General features: G+C 46.0%; 1 protein-coding gene across 1 annotated transcript in view; it reads left to right on the top strand.

Moving 5' to 3' along the window:
• Positions 1 to 10,538: 10,538 nt before the first annotated feature.
• Positions 10,539 to 19,668, top strand: part of Kcnk5 (potassium two pore domain channel subfamily K member 5) — a 43,376-nt gene continuing 34,246 nt past the window's right edge. Inside the window, exon 1 of the mRNA XM_052189793.1 lies at positions 10,539 to 11,088. Coding sequence (XP_052045753.1) covers positions 10,903 to 11,088 — 186 coding nt within the window. The 5' untranslated portion in view covers positions 10,539 to 10,902. The remainder of the gene's footprint in view (positions 11,089 to 19,668) is intronic.

Genomic DNA, 19,668 nt, shown 5'->3' with positions numbered 1-19,668 from the left:
ATCTTATTGAAGTCTGGCGGTGGTGGCGCATGCCTGTAATCCCAGCACTTGGGAGGCAGAGGCAGGCGGATTTCTGAGTTTGAGGCCAGCCTGGTCTACAGAGTGAGTTCCAGGACAGCCAGGGCTATACCGAGAAACCCTGTCTCGAAAAAACAAAAGCAAAAACAAAACAAAAAAACATCTTATTGAAGCTGGAGGGGTGGTTGCGTGGTTAAGAAATCTCCCAAAGAGGACTGGTGTTTGGTGCCCAGTACTCATGCCAGGCAGCTCACAACCACCCTTAACTCTAGCTCCAAGGACTCTGACATCCTCTTCAGGTCCTCGAGGGCACCCACATTCATTTGGCATGCATATAAAAATATATATGCACAAATAAAAAAGTAAAACAAATCTAAATAAGTAAAAAATGATAGGAACGGACAAGTTTGTGTTAATTTAAGTTTACCCAGTGCTCTCCCTTTTCTCTGTTTTCCTCTTCTCCCATCCTGGAGACAGCACATTCCGCTGGCTTCCTTGCCAAAGTCTCTATAGACTCTTCCAGTCAGAGCCAACCTTGCAAGGAGTCAAAGGGGACAAAGAGAATAGGAATTGTGTGGACTTTAGAAATGGTGTAGAATTCTAATGCATGTGCCCACAGGTTTATCCCCCAACTCCAGAAGCGGCCATAGACTCATGAAGTTCGCAACGATACTTTCTTCTGTAACCTCTTTCAGGTTTGAGAAGAGGTCTTAGGAGGAAGGCAGCGTTTAATGCAAAGAAATGACTCTTAGATGCCGGGACTCAGGAACTGATGACCTCTGGGGAGAAAGGCTTTGGGTTGCCTTTGTTATGCCTCAGGTGGCTTCTGAATTAGTCAGTCTGGGGTGGGGGTGGGGGGCTTAAAACTGAGCAGCATTAGAGATGGCTTAGTGCATAAAGTGTAGGGTTGAGGATCAGGGTTCAAATCCCTAGACCTCCAATAAAAGCTAGTGGACTTACAAAGAGGCAGAGATGGGATCTTTGTGGCAAGCTGGCTAGCAGAACCAGCCAAATTGCCAAGCTCTGGGTTCAGTGAGAGGCCTTGTCTCGGTATTCAAAATGAAGAGCGATTTAGAAAGACGATCAATGTCAGTCTCTGACCTCCACACCCACATGCACACATGTATATGCCAACACATAAGTGAATGTATGTATACATAGGCATGCAGACCATACACACATACACATTAAAGGGGGTGGAGTGGACCCTTTGAAATGACAGTGAAGACCTATGGTAAATATTCAAACACAAATCCTTCTGCATAGGTGCTTGGCTCTCGTTTAGCCTGTAATAGTTTGACTGGCTCTCAGAGCAAAGGGCATGTCGCTTTACTGCTAAGAGTATCTGAAACTCTGCCAAGGCAACGTTTACTTCATCTAATCATTGCCCTGTAGTCACATTGTTCTCCTCAATGCCCGGCTGACTCTTGCGACTTCCAGTGTCTCTTACATTGAACTTGTAGTCTATTCTTCCTGGCACTTGAAAAGTTGTGGTCATTGACCAGGAATGTAGAAAGTGGACATCCTTGTCTTGCTCCCAATTATATTGGAAATGCTTTGAGGTTTTCTCCTTTTAGCAGGATTCTGGCTGTGGACTTGTTGCCTATTGTCTTTTTTATGTTGATATAAGTCTCCCTCCCCTTTCCCTAGATTCTTTGCGACTTTATCATGAAGGGATGCTGGATTTTGTCAAAGACATTATCTGCATGAGGCATGAGAGGTATTCAAAGAGGATTATGTGGTTCCTGTCTTTGAGTCTGTTCATGTGTTGTGGATCACATTTACTGATTTACACATATTAAGCCATCTCTGTGACTCTTAGAGGAAGTCAGTTTCATCATAGTAGAAATCTTTATTTGTGTTCTTGAATTCATTCTGTAGGTACTTTATTGAGAATTTTTGCTTCTATATTCATTGGAGAGACTGGCCAATAATTTTCTTCCTTCCTTCCTTCCTTTCTTCCTTTCTTCCTTTCTTTCTTTCTTTCTTTCTTTCTTTCTTTCTTTCTTTCTTTCTTTCTTTCTTTCTTTCTTTCTTTCTTTCTTTCTTTCTTTCTTAAAGGTTTATTTATTTATTATATGTAAGTACACTGTAGCTGTCTCCAGACACTCCAGAAGAAGGTGTCAGATCTTGTTACAGATGGTCGTGAGCCACCGTGTGGTTGCTGGAATTTGAACTCAGGACCTCTGGAAGAGCAGGCAATGCTCTTACCCTCTGAGCTATCTCTCCAGCCCCTTGGCCAATAATTTTCTTTCCACTTTTTTTTTTCTGGTTGAATCTGTCTGTTTTTTGGTATCAGAGTAATAGTGGCTTCATAAAAAGAGTTTGAAGTGTTCTTTTCTTTCCTATTTTATGAAATAGTTTGAGGAGATTTGGTGTTAGTTCTTCAAACATATTTTTAAAACTTTCTGCCGGGTGGTAGTGGTGCACGCCTGTAATCCCAGCACTCTGGGAGGCAGAGGCAGGCAGATTTCTGAGTTCGAGGCCAGCCTGGTCTACAGAGTGAGTTCCAGGATAGCCACAGCTATACAGAGAAATCCAGTCTTTAAAAAAACCAAATCCAAAAACAAAAAACAAAAAACAAAAACTTTCTATGCATATGGATGTTTTATATGTACATGGATATGAATCTAGGCAACGTGTGCACACAATATCCTCAGAGGTCAGAAGAGGTCATTGGATCCCTTGGAACTGGCGTTAGAGATAGTTGTAAGCCATCAGCCACATGGGTGCTGGGATTCAAACCTGGATCCTTTAAAAGAGTGATCAGTGTTCTTAACCACTGAGCCATCTCTCTAGTCCTCACTTCTTCTTTGAAAGTCTTCAGATTATAAAACACATATAACATGGGCTTGGCAGATGGCTCTGTGGATAAAAGCACTTGCAGCTCAACCATGAAGACCTGTGTTCAGATTATCAGCATCTACATAAAACCCTGGGCATGTGGACAGGGTGGGAAAACAGTGTGAGAAGATCTGCACAGGTTTGCTGGGCCATCTGGTCTACTTGAAATGGTGAGGGGCAATGAGAGACCTTTGTCTAAAAATTAAGGCAGAGAACAGTTGAGAAAGACATCGCATGCTGACCTCTGGCCTCCATATGAACACAGGTGTATACTCACAAACATGTACACAAACATCTCTCTCTCTCTCTCTCTCTCACACACACACACTAGCACTATCAACACCAGAACAGCTAGACCTGTGTTTTGTGATGCACAAGAGCATTAGAGCTTTAGAATTTTGACATCTTGTAAAAGGAACCTTATTTTTCCTGGTATTGATCATGTGGCAGGTTCTGCCTTCTTTATTTCCAGCCCCAGACAACTACTATTCATTTTACTTTCAAAGAACTTGGCTACTTTAAAAACAAACAACGAAACAAAACAAAAAGAAAACTTCATAGGAATGGAATCTTTCAGTGTTTCTTTTTGGATTTCCTTATTTCACTTGATATGGAGTTATCAAAGTTTAAATACATTGTAGTAAATGCCAGGATCTCCTTGTTTGAAAGCTGAGTAATATTCCATTATGTGTGCATACATAGTATTTTTGCTACTATATTGTTTGATGTTGTTACTGTTGGAGACAAGATTTCCCTACAGAGCCGAACTGGCCTCAAACTTGCCATCCTCCTGCCTCAACCTTCCCAGTAGTGAGATCTCTCAGGTGCGGTCGCTATTTTGTATAGTTTGTCTTTAAGACAGGATCTCTATAGCTCAGATAAGCTGGGAACTCCTATAGACAAGGGTAACCTCAACCTTGTGGTCATTCTCCTGCTTCTGCTTTTCCAGTGCCAGGTTGCAAGGATGTACCTATGTAACCTTCTTCCCTTCCTTCCTTCCTTCCTTCCTTCCTTCCTTCCTTCCTTCCTTCCTTCCTTCCTTCCTTCCTTCCTTCTTTCCTTCCTTCCTTCTTTCCTTCCTTCCTTCCTTCAACTTCTTTCTTTCTTTCTTTCTTTCTTTCTTTCTTTCTTTCTTTCTTTCTTTCTTTCTTTCTTTCTCTCTCTCTCTCTCTCTCTCTCTCTCTCTCTCTCTCTCTCTCTTTCTTTCTTTCTTTCTTTCTTTCTTTCTTTCTTTCTTTCTTTCTTTCTTTCTTTCTTTCTTTCTTCTCTCTTCTTCCCCCTCCTCCCCTCCCCTCCCAATCCTCTCCTTCCTCCCCCTCCTCCTCCCCTTCCTCCCCCTTTCCCCCCTCCTCCCCCACCCTCTCTCCTCCTCCCCCTACCCTCTCTCCTCCTCCTCCCCCCTCCTCCTCCTCTTCCTCCTCCTCCTCTTCTTCTTTCCACAACTTTATTGCTATTTGTGAGTTTCTTCCTGGTAAATCTAAAACGAGAAGTGTGCCACTTGGTCATAGATACTGAATTCATTGTAAAAAAAAAAATCTAATTGACAAAGGAGGCATTTGGTGACACAGTTTAACAGGAGGACCCCCCCACCCCAAACCAGGTTTTTAAGTGATCTATGAGAAATAAAGTTCATAAAATAACTGATAATTTCACAATTAAGTGATTTTATAAGACATTAAATATTATCCCACTACAACAAGAATGAAAATAGAGTAAACATGTTGCTTATTGGCCTTCTGAGCTTAGAACAATAGGTCTGTTGTTTTTCTCATCTGAGATATGGTCTTTTTCTAGCCAGATTGGCCTGGTTCACTATATAGACCAGGCTAGCTTAAACTCTATAACTCTCCTGCCTCAGCTGAGCACCTCTCCTAGTTTGTTTTCTCTTTCTATGATAGGACACTGAGCAAAACCAACTTGGACAAAAAGAAAGGGTTTGTTTCATCTTAAAGCTGATGACACACCATGAAAGGTGGTCAGAACAGGAGTTTGGGGGCAGGAACCATGGAAGAACACTGTCGGCTAGCTTACCACTCATGGTTTGCTCAGCCTGCTTTCCAAAACAGCCTTGGACTCCTACCCAGGGATGGCATCACCCACAGTAGTCAGGGTCCTCCCACATCGCCTTGTCATCAAGAACGCACTGCACAGACTTGCCTACAGGCCAATCTGATGGAGGCAGCTCCTCTGCTAACCTTCCTTTTCCCAGATCCATCTAGCTTGCATCAAATTGACAAAGAGCAAGCATATAAACATAAAACAAAAGCACTATACCACCAAGGTATGGGCTTTTTTTTTTTTTTCTTTTAGAAGGAGCAACTGGGGCTGGAGAGATGGCTTAGTGGTTAAGAGCACTGACTGCTCTTCCTGAGGTCCTGAGTTCAAATCCCAGCAACCACATGGTGGCTCACCACCATCCATAATGAGAAGGAGCAACTGTTGCTTGTCACATTTTATTTGTGTGTGGGATATGGGTTTGCGTGTCCTTCTCTCCTTTCACCACATGGGACCTGGGGTTAAAATTTAGGTCCTCAGGCTTGGTAGCAGCTACACTCATCCACTAGGCCATCTTTCTCAGTTTGTTTTTTTAAGGAGATAAGTTTTTGGTGATTTATTTTCTTTTAAAAAGTGAATGTGTTACCAAACCATGTTATGGTTTTCATGACTTTTTTCTGTATCTCTTTTGATTGTACTTCATCTTCAGAGGGAAATTAATAGACCCAGCAGCAATATTCATTTTTTTTAAAGATTTATTTATTTATTTATTTTGTATGCCGCTGTTTTTCAGGCACACCAGAAGAGGGCATCAGATCTCATTACAGATGGTTGTGAGCCACCATGTGGTTGCTGAGATTTGAACTCAGGATCTCTGGAAGAGCAGTCAGTGCTCTTAACCACTGAGCCATCTCTCCAGCCTGGCAGCAATATTCTTAAACAGAAATAAGTGATCACACTTGTTGGTTCTTTCTCTTGACCATGGTGTAGAAGTGGCATGTGTTTAGTAAAAATCCACATTTCCAGTTTAGATCCACAGTCCCTTTCCTAGTACTAGGTACTGATTTGCAGCTCGGCACAGCTCCTGGGCGACACTGAGTTCCCACAGGAAGCTACAAATCCACTCCACTGCACAGGACTGCAGCCCTTCACCCTGCAGCTCCACAGGCTATGGGCTGTAAATGCACTTTTAGAAGTCTTCAGGCCATAGTGGGTTCGCCCCAATGGGTTGGGTAAGTGAAGGGGCATCGGAAGGACGCTAAGAAAAGGATTATCTAGTGTTTGTTTTTACCAAGAGGATAATCCAGTTGCCTATTTGCAATGAGGAAGAAACAAAACTGGGTGTGGATTCTTTGGTGCCCAGAGCCTGCCATGACCTTGAGCTGTACAGCTGTTCACTCTGCCAAGTCCTGCAAGAGGGACTCAGGCACATCCTGTGGTAGAATTGTTGTCAACTCAACTTTATTCTCAAAAACCCAAAACTGCTTTTTAGGAGACAGTATTCCGAAATGACCATCAGTATAATAAAGGCCAGCAAGATGGCTCAGTGGATGAAAGTGCTTGTTATGAAGCCTGAAGACCTGAGTTCAGTCTTTGGAATCTAGATGATAGAAAGAGAGAACTAACTCGTGAGCGAACTAGCATGTGATGGCTAGAGAAACTCCACTTTGTGTTAGCCATCCATCTTGTTACCTCACAGCCAATTATCTCTGACTCAAGTTTCCTGCAGCTCTGATTCCTTGACGCTCTCCCAGAAATGTACAGCCCGTGACCATCTTCTTGTTACGGTGTGACTGACTCCTGATTTTGGCTTCTGTAACCCACCTTTGCCGATACTCAAGGTCTTTGTGTAGTTTTTGCTTTTAAAAACATATTCTCTTGAGGTGGAGAGATAGCTCAGCATTAAGGGCGCTGACTTCTTTTCCGAAGGTTATGAGTTCAAATCCCAGCAACCACATGATGGCTCACAACCATCCATAATGAAATCTGATGCCCTCTTCTGGTGTGTCTGAAGACAGCTACAGTGTATTAAATCAAGTCTAGAGGTCATTTCCTGGTGGTCTTGAATTGAAGTCTGTTACAAGCATGTCTGCATGCACAAACATACTTACATGCATATGCATACACACATTATATATATATATATATTTATATATATAAAAGTAATACAACTTAAACAAAAATTTAAATATATAATTTTTTAAAGGTTTATTTTATTTATGACTATACTGTAGCTGTTTCCAGACACACCAGAAGAGGGCACTGGATCCCTTTACAGATGGTTGTGAGCCACCATGTGGTTGCTAGGAATTGAACTCAGGACCTTTGGAAGAGCAGTCAGTGCTCTTAACCGCTGAGCCATCTCTCCAGTCCTAAAGTACATACTTTATCATTCTACACCTAAGTACAGACTTGTCCTTTACCTATTCTTTTAAAGATTTATTTATTTATCATATGTAAATACACTGTAGCTGTCTTCAGACACACTGGAAGAGGTCATCAGATCTCATTATGAATGGTTGTGAGCCACCATGTGGTTGCTGGGATTGGAACTCAGGGCCTTTGGGAAAACAGTCATTGCTCTTAGCCACTGAGTCATCTCACTAGCCCTCCATTACCTATTCATGTTTTTGTTTTGTTTTGTTTTGTTTTCTTCCGAGACAGGGTTTGTCTGTAGTTCTGGCTATCCTGGAACTCTCTCTGTAGACCAGGCTGGCCTTGAACTCAGAGATCCACCTTTCTTTGCCTCCCAAGTGCTGGGAAATAAGGCGTGTGCCACCACTGCCCGGTTCCTTTACCTATTCTTGAGGCTCATTTTATTTAGATACGTTGATATTGACAAAATCCCCTACTGGGTGCCCTGCGGTTTAGAGTCTAGACATAGTTCATGTAAGTAGTGTTCATGCAGCCGTGTCTGCTTCTGATCTCCTGGGGAAAGTGTGATCCAAATATGAGACTAGGGAGAGGGGAAATAGAGAAGGAATACAGTCCAGTTGGAAGGACACAAACGAGAGGAGAGGCAGGAGAAGAGAGAGCTAAGAAAAAGAGTGTGGGGAGATAAGGAAAGGTCAGGGTTGACACTACAGAGGAAGAGGGACAGACAGCATCCTAGACACAGTACAGGGAAAGCCAGAGACAAAGAAGCAACAGGAGACAGAGACACAGAAGGGAAGGACAGAGAAACTAAAAATAAAAACATTTTGAATAATGGAGCTGGAGAAATAGATTTCAGTTGGAGAAAGGCCTGTGCACGGGAGTAAGGTGCTGACTCGATGCCCAGGTCCCATGGTGTCTAAATGAGAAGCAGAAAGTGGCTGGATATTGAATTCCAGTACTGAGGAGTCCGGAGAGGATGATTCTCTGCGGTCTGTTAGCCAGCCAGTCTAACCGAATCCTCCAGCTTCACGTCGGTGAGAGCCTGTCTCAAAGACTGACGCTGAGGCCTAGGAGGACGGGTCAGAGGTGGAGAGTGCTGGCTGCTCTTTCGGAGGAGCTGAGTTCAGTTCCCAGCATCTACTCGGAGGCTTACAGCTGCCTGTTGTAGGGGACCCAGTGCCCTTCTGGCCTCTGTGGGCTCCTGCACTCACATGCTGCACATAAACTCATGAAGACCCACGCTGACATATAAATAAAAATAAACAAAATAAATGGAGAGAACCTAAGGAATGGTATTTGAGGCTGACCTCTGGCATCCATGCATGTATATGCTGAGAGAGAGAGAGAGAATAAAGATCAATTCATCTTAGTGTATGTATGCTTCAGTGTTTTTGTGAGGCAGTGAAGTGGAAATAAGAGAAGAGAGGCCCCTTTCCTTCCCAGGAAGAGAGTTCAGCTGCCAGGGAAGTGAAATGGCAGAGAATTTTCAGAAGAATCAGGTGACTTCCCAACCTGTGCTTTCCACAATGTTTTGTTTGTTTGTTTGTTTGTTTTGGGTTTGGTTTTTTCAACACAGGGTTCCTCTGTGTAGCCTTGGCTGTCCTTAAACTCACTCAGTAGACCCGGCTGTCCTAGAACTCAGAAATCTGCCTGCCTCTGCCTCCTAGAGTGCTGGAATTACAAGCATGTGGCACCACGCCCGCCCCTGGCCACCTTATAACAAGGGTGTGTGTGTGTGTGTGTGTGTGTGTGTGTGTGTGCCCACGGAGGTCAGAAGAGGGCATTGAATAATCTGGAACTGGAGTTACAGGCTGTTGTGAGCTGCGAGGTAGATGCTAGAAAATGAGGCTCTGTCCTTTGCAATAGCTATCAGTCTCTTAACTGACAAGTCATCTCTCCTGCCCTGGAAACCTGGGCTTTCTGGGTTTCCGGCTCAGACTTATCCCTCGGGGCATATTCGCAATCTTCAAACAAGATCTACAAACCACAACTGAATCTTTAATTCCTGCACTTGGGAAGCAGAGGAATGTGTGGATCTTTGTGAGTTCAAGGCCAGCTTGGTCTACCTAGTGAGTTCCAGTATAGCCAGAGCTAGACAGGGAGACCCTATCTTAATGACTGATTGGTCAGCAGTGTAGATTCATCCTTAGCTCTGCAGCTGCAGCAAGATTTGGAGATCCACAGATAATCTTCTGTGCAACTCTTGGGCCTGTGAGGAGAACTCACAAACAAAAGGAAAAGGTCCTGGGGAGGGGGTAGGGCTAGGGACTCTGGTCTCTGTCACATCCACTTCAGCAGAGGTCAGGAGCAGTCTATGCTTCTGACACCCAAGTCAGCACCCCTGACTTGAGATAGTGGAGGCTGCCCAAATGCCTCTGCCCCGGCTTCCATTTCTTTCCTCAGAAGTGGATCTAATGACAAACCCTGATTATGTTGCAAAAACATGTATTCTGCCCAGGGTTTACAAGCAAAGGGAGAAATAACCCAGAAGAGTTTTGCTAGATGTAATCACATCTTTTACTTATTATCAAGTACTTGTTTATTAATTTTTGAGAGAAGGCTTTACTATGTAGCCGGGCTAGCCTAAAACTTTCTTTGTAGACAGGGTTTGTACAGAGATATTCACCTGCCTCTCTAGTTGGGACTAAATGTGCACACTACCTCCACACCTGGCCTGGCCTGAATGTTTATTGCTATTAACAGGCCCATGGGTAGCTGCATCACTGAGCAGAAAGCATTTCTAGTCTCTCCAGTTGATAGTCCAGCTGGGGTGGGTAAGGGGGAAGTGGTGTTGTAATTTTAAGTAGGCTTGGGAGTAAGGAAGAGGTCTTTGTAGTGTGGGTGTGGCTCCCTATCGCCTCTCTCAGAAGCATCGAGAACATAGATCACCTGGGATGGGTTCTTGACCCATTTGTGGTTGGGATTAGTCCCAGTAATCCTAATTCAGTTCGAACTCTCTTACTTGGGTCAGATAGGTAAGTGTGTGTGTGAGTCCCAGAAATAGATGGGGAAATATCTGAATGTGTAATAACACTGGCAATGTATTTCTGACCTCAGTAGTAAGGTGCATGGCCGTTTTAGCTAATTATATCAATTTCTAATAGGCAACTGGAATCCCGCAGACCACAAATCCCGAGACAGTGAGGGTCTTGGAAGTCTGGTGGGGTCCCCACAGCCTTGGCTAGGGAGCGAGACGATCCTGGTGCTTGGTGTAAAGACTTCAGGCGCGATGGGCGGGGCTAGGGGCGTGTGCCGATCTGGGCTCCACCCCTTTCAGGGTCTGGCGCGGGCGGGCTGAGCGCTGCTTAAAGAGCCGTGCGGAGGCGCGCTGGGCGTACAGTCGCGCGCACAGAGGCGGCACACGTGTCTCCCGGTGTGGGTCCTGAGTTTCACCCTACCCTTCAGGATCGAGAGATTGGGGTGGCCCCCAAAGCCCTTTTGGTGTGCGTTCACCTTGGCCTGTGAGAACGCGATCCACGCAGTGCCCCGCGCTCAGGGGGCCAACTTGGCCAAGCAACTGTCCCGGGAGCGGCGCGCGGGGGGTACCGGGCACTGCGCATGCGGAGCTCCAAATTCAAACAGCTGTGTCCAGGGCTGCAGGACGGGTGAACCCGGAGGAGCTGCTGGGATTAGGGGGCTCTTTCTCCAGGAGGTGGCCATTCTAGAGCCATGGTGGACCGGGGTCCCTTACTCACCTCGGCCATCATATTCTACCTGGCCATCGGGGCGGCGATCTTCGAAGTGCTGGAGGAACCACACTGGAAGGAGGCCAAGAAAAACTACTATACGCAGAAACTGCATCTACTCAAGGAGTTTCCGTGCCTGAGTCAGGAGGGCCTGGACAAGATCCTTCAGGTGAGCCGTCGGTCGCCTGAATCCCCCGTATGAATCTGAAGCTGTTGGGGCTATAGCGGTGTTGAAGGGGAGACTCCTTCCTACAACTTAAGACGACCGCCTCCCCCCCCGCCCCCCTCAGTCTCACCCAGAGGTCCCGGAGTGGCGGGAGAAAATGTCCTATCAAGTGTCAGGTCGCAAAGATCTGTGTCTTCGTCTAGGGGCAGGGAAATTCCCCCACGCGCGCAAACTTGGTCAGAACCTAGTAAGTTGCGAGAGAATTTGGGGTTGACTCCAGGATGAACTGGGCCCCGCGGTGGCTCAGTGTGGGTGTGCGGGTGCCTCCCTCTTTGGAGGGAGACTGTGGGGCGGATAAAGGAGTTTATCTTTCCTTGGAGACGCTCCCGGACTCCGGGAGCAGAGCCGGGTGCCACCCCTCGCGTCTCCACCTCCCGCTCCTGGGCGGTTGCCGCGCCCGCTCGACCTTTCTTAGCTTGAATACAGCAGAGGGCCCCCAGATGTGGTGTGAGCAAAAGACCCGGTCGCTGTACTTTGAGTGGGGCAGGGGGCTTGGACGTGTCCTAAGTGCCCCGGAGGAAGGTCTGTGGCTGGAAAGTTCTGGACGCTCCCAGGCTTCCCTGAAGTTTTACTAAAGCTGAGACATCCCTCAAGGACTCAGAATTAAGCTTTGTCAAAGCAGCAGGTTGCACAAACGAACACCAGAATCCAGGTAGTGTCCTTTGAGGGGGCGAGGATAGCGTGGGTGGGGGGAAGTTTCCCTGATGTTGGCATGTGGAGTCTCTTATCTGAGAATGCACACACCCAGTAGACCATTGACCTCACTCACCATGGTAAACTTGGCTGACCATCTCAACTGGAACCTTGAGCCAACTTGGGGTCAGAGGTTCCTCTCTGTTTCTTGAGGGCTCAGCCTTAAGCATCCATCCATCCCTGTGTTCCTGGCCTACTACCAATAACGATAGGATTAAACTGGAGCAGGGGTAGATTGTCCAAATCCTAGATCTGATCGGGTCCATTTAATGGACATCAGCCCCCACTTCTTTCTACTTGTCTCGTGTCCCTCACTTTCCACCTTCAGTTACCTGTTTTGTCAAATGGGAACAAACCTGTCTTCATCCTTGTCCTACCCTGGACTATTGTAACATTGAAAACTGAGAAAACCTAAACACATCTTGCTGGTACTGCCAGGTGGACATTCACAGAGACATTTTAGGTGCCTGAGGGAGCATAGGCTCTGCAGAGAATTGTCCTCAGCAGGCCTGTGGGACAGGTTTACACCACTAGGTGTGTTGTTGCATTTGAGAAGATCTGTCCCCTGTGTTTAGGGGCTGGGGTGTGGGAGGTTACACGAAAGTGATGCTGGGGGTGAGTTTCAAAAGATTGGTGGTTAGTCTATTCTTCCAAGGAGTTCTGGAAAGATCCACATACCCACTGCTGGGCGTCTGCTGCATCTGGGTATGCTGAGGAGGAAGAAGGTGGTCGGTTTGTGATTGCTCTGACCATACCTGTGGAGGAGAGGTGTGTGTGTGTGTGTGTGTGTGTGTGTGTGTGTGTGTGTGTGGTTTGCCCTGGGGGCTTTGTTTAGGGGAGGGGCAGGAGAGGATGATAAGGCTTCAGCTGCCCTCCAAGTCTCCCCTCCCTGCTGCTCCTCAGACCTAGCAGGGGAAGGAAGGAAAGAATTCAAGGCTAAATGTGGGAAAATAAACTTCAAAACGCAGGGAGAAGGGAGGGGGTTATTCAGCCGGGTGCATCTGGTGGAGTGGCAGCTTTACAGGCCGGGCGGTTTCCGTAGGGTGTTTGAAAAAACAAAATGCCCTTTATTTTAAGGTCTTGCCTGTCAGCAGCACCTCTACCGTCCAAAGTGGACAGGTAACTTTTAGAAAAAAGAATTTGAGCAACATCAGGTCAGTGTGACTTAGAGAAGATTCTAGATGCTTGCTTGAATGAACAAGGACAGTCTGTCACACGCACCCTCCCCAATGGAAAAAAAAAAGAACAACCTTGTCAACTGGGCAAATTCCCTCTTTTCAAAGGAAAAACCCAAGAAATGAAAATGGACCAATGAAAGCATTTGCCAGCCTCAGCTTAATCTGCAAAAATCTGCCTCTCTCGGCTTTCTGATCTGTGACTTGGGGCGCTGCCTCAGGCCTCAGGAAATTGGTTTAAGGAAAAAATGAAAACTCCAAAAAATCTTCCTTCTCATTTGGCTGCCTGGGTATTTTCCACCTGAGGTTCTGGGTTTTAGCCCTGGTCATCACAAAGCCCCTTAGTTGAAAATTCCTGGGGTGGGAGCAGGAGGTAGCCATGCTTGGGTGGGGGTTGGGTTTACTGCTGCAGACCATGGGCTGTATAGTCAAATGCACAGAAAAAAGGACACACTCTAGCCCTCCCCTCCCCTCAAAGCTGCCGGTCGAGATGTCCCACGCACAGGCTGCCTTTCGAGTGCCCTGCTGTCCTCCTTGCTTTCAAAACTATCTGAACTCCCACTCAAGTAATAAACTGCACCTTATTATTGTTAGAGTTGTTTTTTTAAGGCAGGGTCTCAAGTAGCTCCGGCTGCCCTGGAACTCACTATGTAGCTGAGGATGACCTTGAATTCCTGATCCTTCAACCTTCACCTCTGTTGCCATAGCTGTGAATGCCGTGCTGGGCGTAGAACCCAGGCCACTTATGTGTGCTAGGCAAACACTCTATGCACTGAGACACATCTCCAGATCTTATTTTAGTTGTTCTTAATGAATCTGTTTATTTATTTGTGGAAGCGGGGTCTCACTACGTAGCTCCATTCTGTCCTGGAATTGGTGACGACACTAAGATCCATCTGCTTCCACCTCCCAGGCTCTGGGACTAAAGATACTCATGCTCAGATGATTTTAGTGATAGAGACGGTTATGTCTTTGAACTCATAAGCACCCTGCCTCAGCCCCCTGGATGCTGAGATGATATGCGCCTTGGTGTTTGGCATTGCCAGAATTTTGGTGGCTGGTTATCCTATTTGTTTATGTATTTTCTTTCTTTCTTTTTTTTTAAACCCAGCAAGTGAAATTGCATTTATAGTGCATCTACTGTGTTGGGCACTGTGGTTAAAATTATCCTTATTCTGCGGAGAGGCATAAGCTGTTATTGTTCCTTGGCTGGGGTATTTCCTCATCAAACCAGTTAACTTACCCTTAGCCTCAATGTCCTCATCTGCGAAATGAGCAGTTTGGTAGGGCTCCAGGAAAGAGGGTAGGCATAGAAGGAGCAGGCAGGCTCTTGCCGCTAGCATTTATTGAGTTTTATGGAGTGCTCTCTGAGGACGGCAGCCTGCCAAGTACTTTACCTGCTTGTTTCAGGTGCTTTACGATGACCTCATGCCTTAAGATAAGGCAACTGACACCCAGGGAAGTTAAAGTGGCTACCTGGACAGCAGCTTCAGCCTTGGGCGTGTCCCCCAAGCAGCATCCACCTTTGCAGGTCCACCAGGAGAATTGCTGTCTCTAAGTAAGCTGAGTTCATTGGTTCAGCTTGGCTTTGGACTGCTGGGAAAATCTTTTTTTGTTGTTTTTGTTTTTGTTTTTGTTTCCCCTGGAACATGCACACAGTCTTCTCTAGTGAAGCTGTCTGGCTGGCCCCGCACTGTCTCTGTCACTGAAGCTGTGTTTACACCTTTTGGTCCTGCACCTTTGGCTGTTTTAGGAAGTCCCTCTTTCTTCTTCCTCCCACAAAGCTGAGGACTGAGTTAAATTGACAGGCTGACAATTCATCTAAGTCTTTGAGGGAGGAGGTTAACCAAATGGAACTGTGTGTTCATACAGAGGCATCTTAGTACAGGATCAAGTCGAGCTTGGAAGGGCTCTCAGGAGGTCAAGTCAGAGTGGAGAATGGACTGGTGGAGAGAGAGAGAGCCCTAACTTTGTGGAATGTCCTCTTTTAGCTTAGGAAGGGTCAAAAGGTCTCTTGATGGGGTCCCATGTCCTCCTGTCTTCTGGGACTGGGATAGGGTAGCAGGTCCTATTTTCTGCTCTGCTACCCCAGGGCGAGCCCTGGGTTTCCCTGGACTGCTGATATGGCTGACCCATTCTGAAAACCTCTTGGATCCTGATGACATTGTTCCCGCCCAAGCTCTAAAATTCGCTTTTTGTTTTGTTTGTTCTGGCATGCGCGATGGAGTGGAGGCCTCCCGAGAATTAGGGGAGCGCTCCCCCCACTGAGCCTGAGCCACACATCCCCATCTCCTCCTCACTTCTTACCACAGTCCAGGGGTACCTCCTTTCACAGGTAAAACCCTTAAATACACCCCAGTTTTGAAATTCTGACACCTGTTTTAACGCCAATCCTCCCCCAAATTTATGAAAAAAAACAAAACAAAACAAAACTGTGGACTGTTTAATGACCTCAGACCAAAACTTAAAAAAAAAAAAAAAAGGAGGGATGTTGAAAGGTTTAGAGAAAAACTTCTATGAGCCCAGTTCAGGGGAACAGAGGGCTAACATGGGCACTCACTTGGTTTTAAGCCAAGGTGGACACTGGTCCCCTCACCGCCTTTGGTAGAAAAGTCATTAGGTCTTTTGAGCCTTGCTCTGATCCGGCTTGAATTCTAACAGTCTAGAGCTGCAGAGATGCCAAGTGGGTAAATTTGATTTTTGAAAGGAAAAAGTAGAAAGACAACCCCTCCCTTTCTCTTTTTCTGCCTTCCTTCCTTCCTTCCTTCCTTCCTTCCTTCCTTCCTTCCTTCCCTCCTCCCTCCCTCCCTCCATCCCTCCTTCCTTCCTTTCTTCCTTTCTTGTTTTTTGAAACAGGGTTTCTCTATGCCTGCCTTCCTTCCTTCTTCCTTCCTTCCTTCGTCCTTCCTTCCTTCCTTCCTTTCTTCCTTGTTCTTTGAGACAGGGTTTCTCTGTGTAGCCCTGGCTGACCTGGAACTCACTCTGTAGACCAGGCTGGCCCGAACTGAGATCAGCCTGCCTCTGCCTCCCAAGTGCTGGGACTAAGGCTGCAGCACCACCCACCACTCAGCTGAACCGTCAAAGGACAACCATTTCCATGGGTTTGGCTTTTAAGTTACCCTTAAGTTGAAGACTGGAAGAAAACAACAAAACAAAACAAACAAAACCAAAAACAAAAAACCCAAGCAAACAAGAAAATCCCCACAAACACCAACACTCCCTCAAAAAGTCTGTCATAGTTAACTTGTACCGGTTAGAGTTTTACCAGTTGGAGTGAATTTTTATTAAGCTTTCTTGGGAGTTTTACTGGAGCCATTAGCATGGTAAAGGCACAGTTGTGGAGAACCATGAGGGGAGAGAAATGTGCATGCACTGAAAGCTTGACCGTTTTCAGGAGGTGGCCTGCAGGAGGTGGTGATTGTCACCTCTAAGTATTTTCCTGGGGTTTTGCCCTATTTATAGACTGGTGTTTAAAAGAAACTCAGTTCCGTGGTTTTGGACATCATGCTTGGCTGGTCCTGACCTGTGGCCAAAGGCTTTCTTTCATTTTGAACTTGGGGGTTTGTTGTCAAATTGGTCTTGGCCTCTGTATTCTGTGAGTTTGTGTTTAGGGGTAGTGGGTGTACAGGAGGGAAATGAAGTTTGGGGAGCAGAAGAGCTAGGCTTCTAAGAAAGAACCCCTGGGAGTGTCTTTATATTGGGGTGATATAAGCTGTTGGGCCAGAACTGGGGTGAAGCAGGGATGCCCCAGAGAGAAGTGAGGTGGAGCCAACCGGAGCTTGGGATGATCGTGTGATCTGTGTCTTCCATTGTTTGCTGAGACCCTATGACTTGTTTGTGACCATTCCACCCCTGCCTGCTCAGCCCTGCATGGGGTCTGAAGTGATTTGGGTTTTCACACATTTGGAATGTCTGCAGCCACAAGACCATTGTGAGGACCGGACCCAAGTCATACCACCAAAGTCTTGTTTCATGTACAATAGGTACAAACACTCTGAGAGTGATTGTATGGACTGTAGTGTGCCTGCTTTATGGCTCAACATGTGAAGTCAAGTATAGAATTTCCCACTTGGGGTGTCCCTTTATTTAGTACTTACCCAGAAAGGTTTGGCTCCTGGAATGTTTTAGATTTTCAGAGAAAGGATGGCCACCCCATTCAGGGCTGTATGGAGTATTCCATGCACAGGCATAGTGAACTTCTGAACGGTTATTGTAAAGAATCAAAAAGACTTGTAGGGGTGGCGATGGTCATGCCTTTAATCCCAGCACTTGGGAAGTAGAGGCACAGGAGGATCTCTGTGTTTGAGGCCAGCCTGGTCTACAGAGTGAATTCCAGGGCTTGTGTACGCAGGGTTACACAAAGAAACTGTCTCCAAACAAACAAACAAAACAAAACAAAAACCTTGTACATTATTTTGTGTGTGTGTGTGTGTGTGTGTGTGTGTGTGTGTGTGTGTGTGTGTGCTTTCAAGGCCACATGGGTTGAGGTCAGGACACAAGTTGACTCTGTTCTTCTGCCATGTGGAGAGAGTCCCAGGGATCAAACTCAGGCTGTCAGGCTTGGCAGCAATTGTCTTAACCCACCGAGCCATTTCACTGGCCCAAGAAAACCCTTCTAGAACATTTAATGTTAGGGCTAGCTTAGTGCACAAGGCCTTAGTGCATACCAGACACATATACCATACAAAGTGAGCTGCTTTCTCAACCCCAAATTTATTTTTTTATTTATTTGTTTTTAGTTTTAGTTTTTTAAGGCAGGGCTTCGCCGGACAGTGATGGTGTATGCTTTTAATCCCAGCACTTGGGAGGTAGAGGCAGGCGGATTTCTGAGTTTGAGGCCAGCCTGGTCTACAGAGTGAGTTCCAGGACAGTCAGGGCTACACAGAGAAACCCTGTCTCAAACAAACAAACAAAAAAACCAAAAAAAGGGCAGAGTTTCTCTATGTAGCCCTGGTTATCCTGGAACTTGTAGGACTCTGTAGATGAAACTGGCTGCAAATAATTTTTTTAGTTATAAAAAACAAATATGGGGTCTGGAGAGATGGTTCAGCCGTTAAGAGCAAGTCTTGTTTCTGTAGAGGACCAAAGTGCAGCTTCCAGCACTGGTGTGGCACTGATATTTTTTTCTAGCTTCCAAGGATACCTGCACTCACGTAATGGACTCCCACCTACACACAGACACACAGACACACACACAGACATACACACACACACACACACACACACACACACAGAGAGAGAGAGTCATGTACATACACACATAATTAAAAAAAATAAAGTAAATCATAAAAAAAGTCAAATGTAGTCTCTTCAGCAGTTTTGTGAATCACTCAGTGATAATTGGTTCGCGAGGTTGTGACTCAGATCTGTGTCGATAACCCTTTCTTTTGTAGAACTGAAACTTCCCACTAATCAGCACCTCTCTCCACCTTTTCCACCCAGCCACTAGGAACCACCATTATGTTTTGTGTTTATGAATTTGCTGCCCTCAAATATGTTGAGTAGATTAAATCATGCAATGTTTGTCTTTTGATGTGTAACGTGTGGCACAGCCATTGGAAAACAGTATGAAGGCTCTTTAAACAGTTAAAAATAGTCTTGCCGTATAATGTGCTCGTGACCATTGGGTCTGTTATCAACCCAATTTGTTTGCATTCTATTTTTTGCTGTGATGAGAACGGAACCCCAGGCCTGGCATCTGCTAAGCAAACTCGCTCTCGTGGAGCCACATCCCAACTGTCAACCGAATATTGGATTTTATTGTCATTTTTTATGTGTATGGGCATTTTAACTGCATGTATGTCATGTGCATCATGTGTGTGCAGTGAGTGAGGAAGGCAGCAGAGGACTTTGGATCCCTTAACTGGTTGTGGGGTGCTACGAGGCTGCTGGGCCTTAAACCCTGGCCCTTCTGGAAGAGGAGTCTGTGCCTTCAACGGTCGAGCCAGCTCTCCAGCCCCTCAACGTAGTATTTTAAAGAGTTACATGAAGTGGAGTGGGGAAGGATACAGTGGATCTTCCCCTTCCAAAGCCCCCAGAGAGGTATAATTTAGCACGATGGTGCTTGAGCTGCAGCCACAGGCCAGGGAGGTGAGGGTCAGATGACAGAGCCTTGTGAGTGTAGCCAAGGAATTTGAACTCCATCAAATGTTTGCCATTTTCAAGGAGGGGAAGCGGATAACATTACAGAAAGTTCCCTCCTTCTTCACAGCCATTTACAACTTGCAAACAGTGGAATATTCTGACTGAAATTAAATTTCCGTAGGCTGAGCCCACTCACTTTGTGAGGGTTCTGATAAGGACGCCTCCTCCTTCCTTTCAGCTTCTGGTGAAATGGAGTGTGGCTTTTCCCAGAAAGCCCATCGAGTCTTCAGCCCCTTCTTCACCCCAGACCTCGTTAAGGTGCCTCTTTCTCTGTGCAGGTCCCCGGTCTGGGATCATCCACCCAGACACTCCACTCCAGGCTACCTTTCCCGGTTGTCTTTTCGTGTCCTTTTGTGGAAAAGGATGGCATACCAATGCTCTTCTTGAAGCCTTTGGTGAGGCTTGTTAACCTCAATGATGAAGTAACCAGAAACTCTAATGGGGTAGAGAGGGGAGCCTTCTCTTGCTGGCCAGCTTTTCTGTGCAGGAAGCCTCAGAAGAAAAAAAAAAC

The sequence above is a fragment of the Apodemus sylvaticus genome, chromosome 8 (genome assembly GCF_947179515.1).
Source record: "Apodemus sylvaticus chromosome 8, mApoSyl1.1, whole genome shotgun sequence".
Lineage (NCBI taxonomy): Eukaryota > Metazoa > Chordata > Mammalia > Rodentia > Muridae > Apodemus > Apodemus sylvaticus.
Note: the sequence above shows the minus strand (reverse complement) of the source record. Positions and strands in the feature narration are given on the sequence as shown.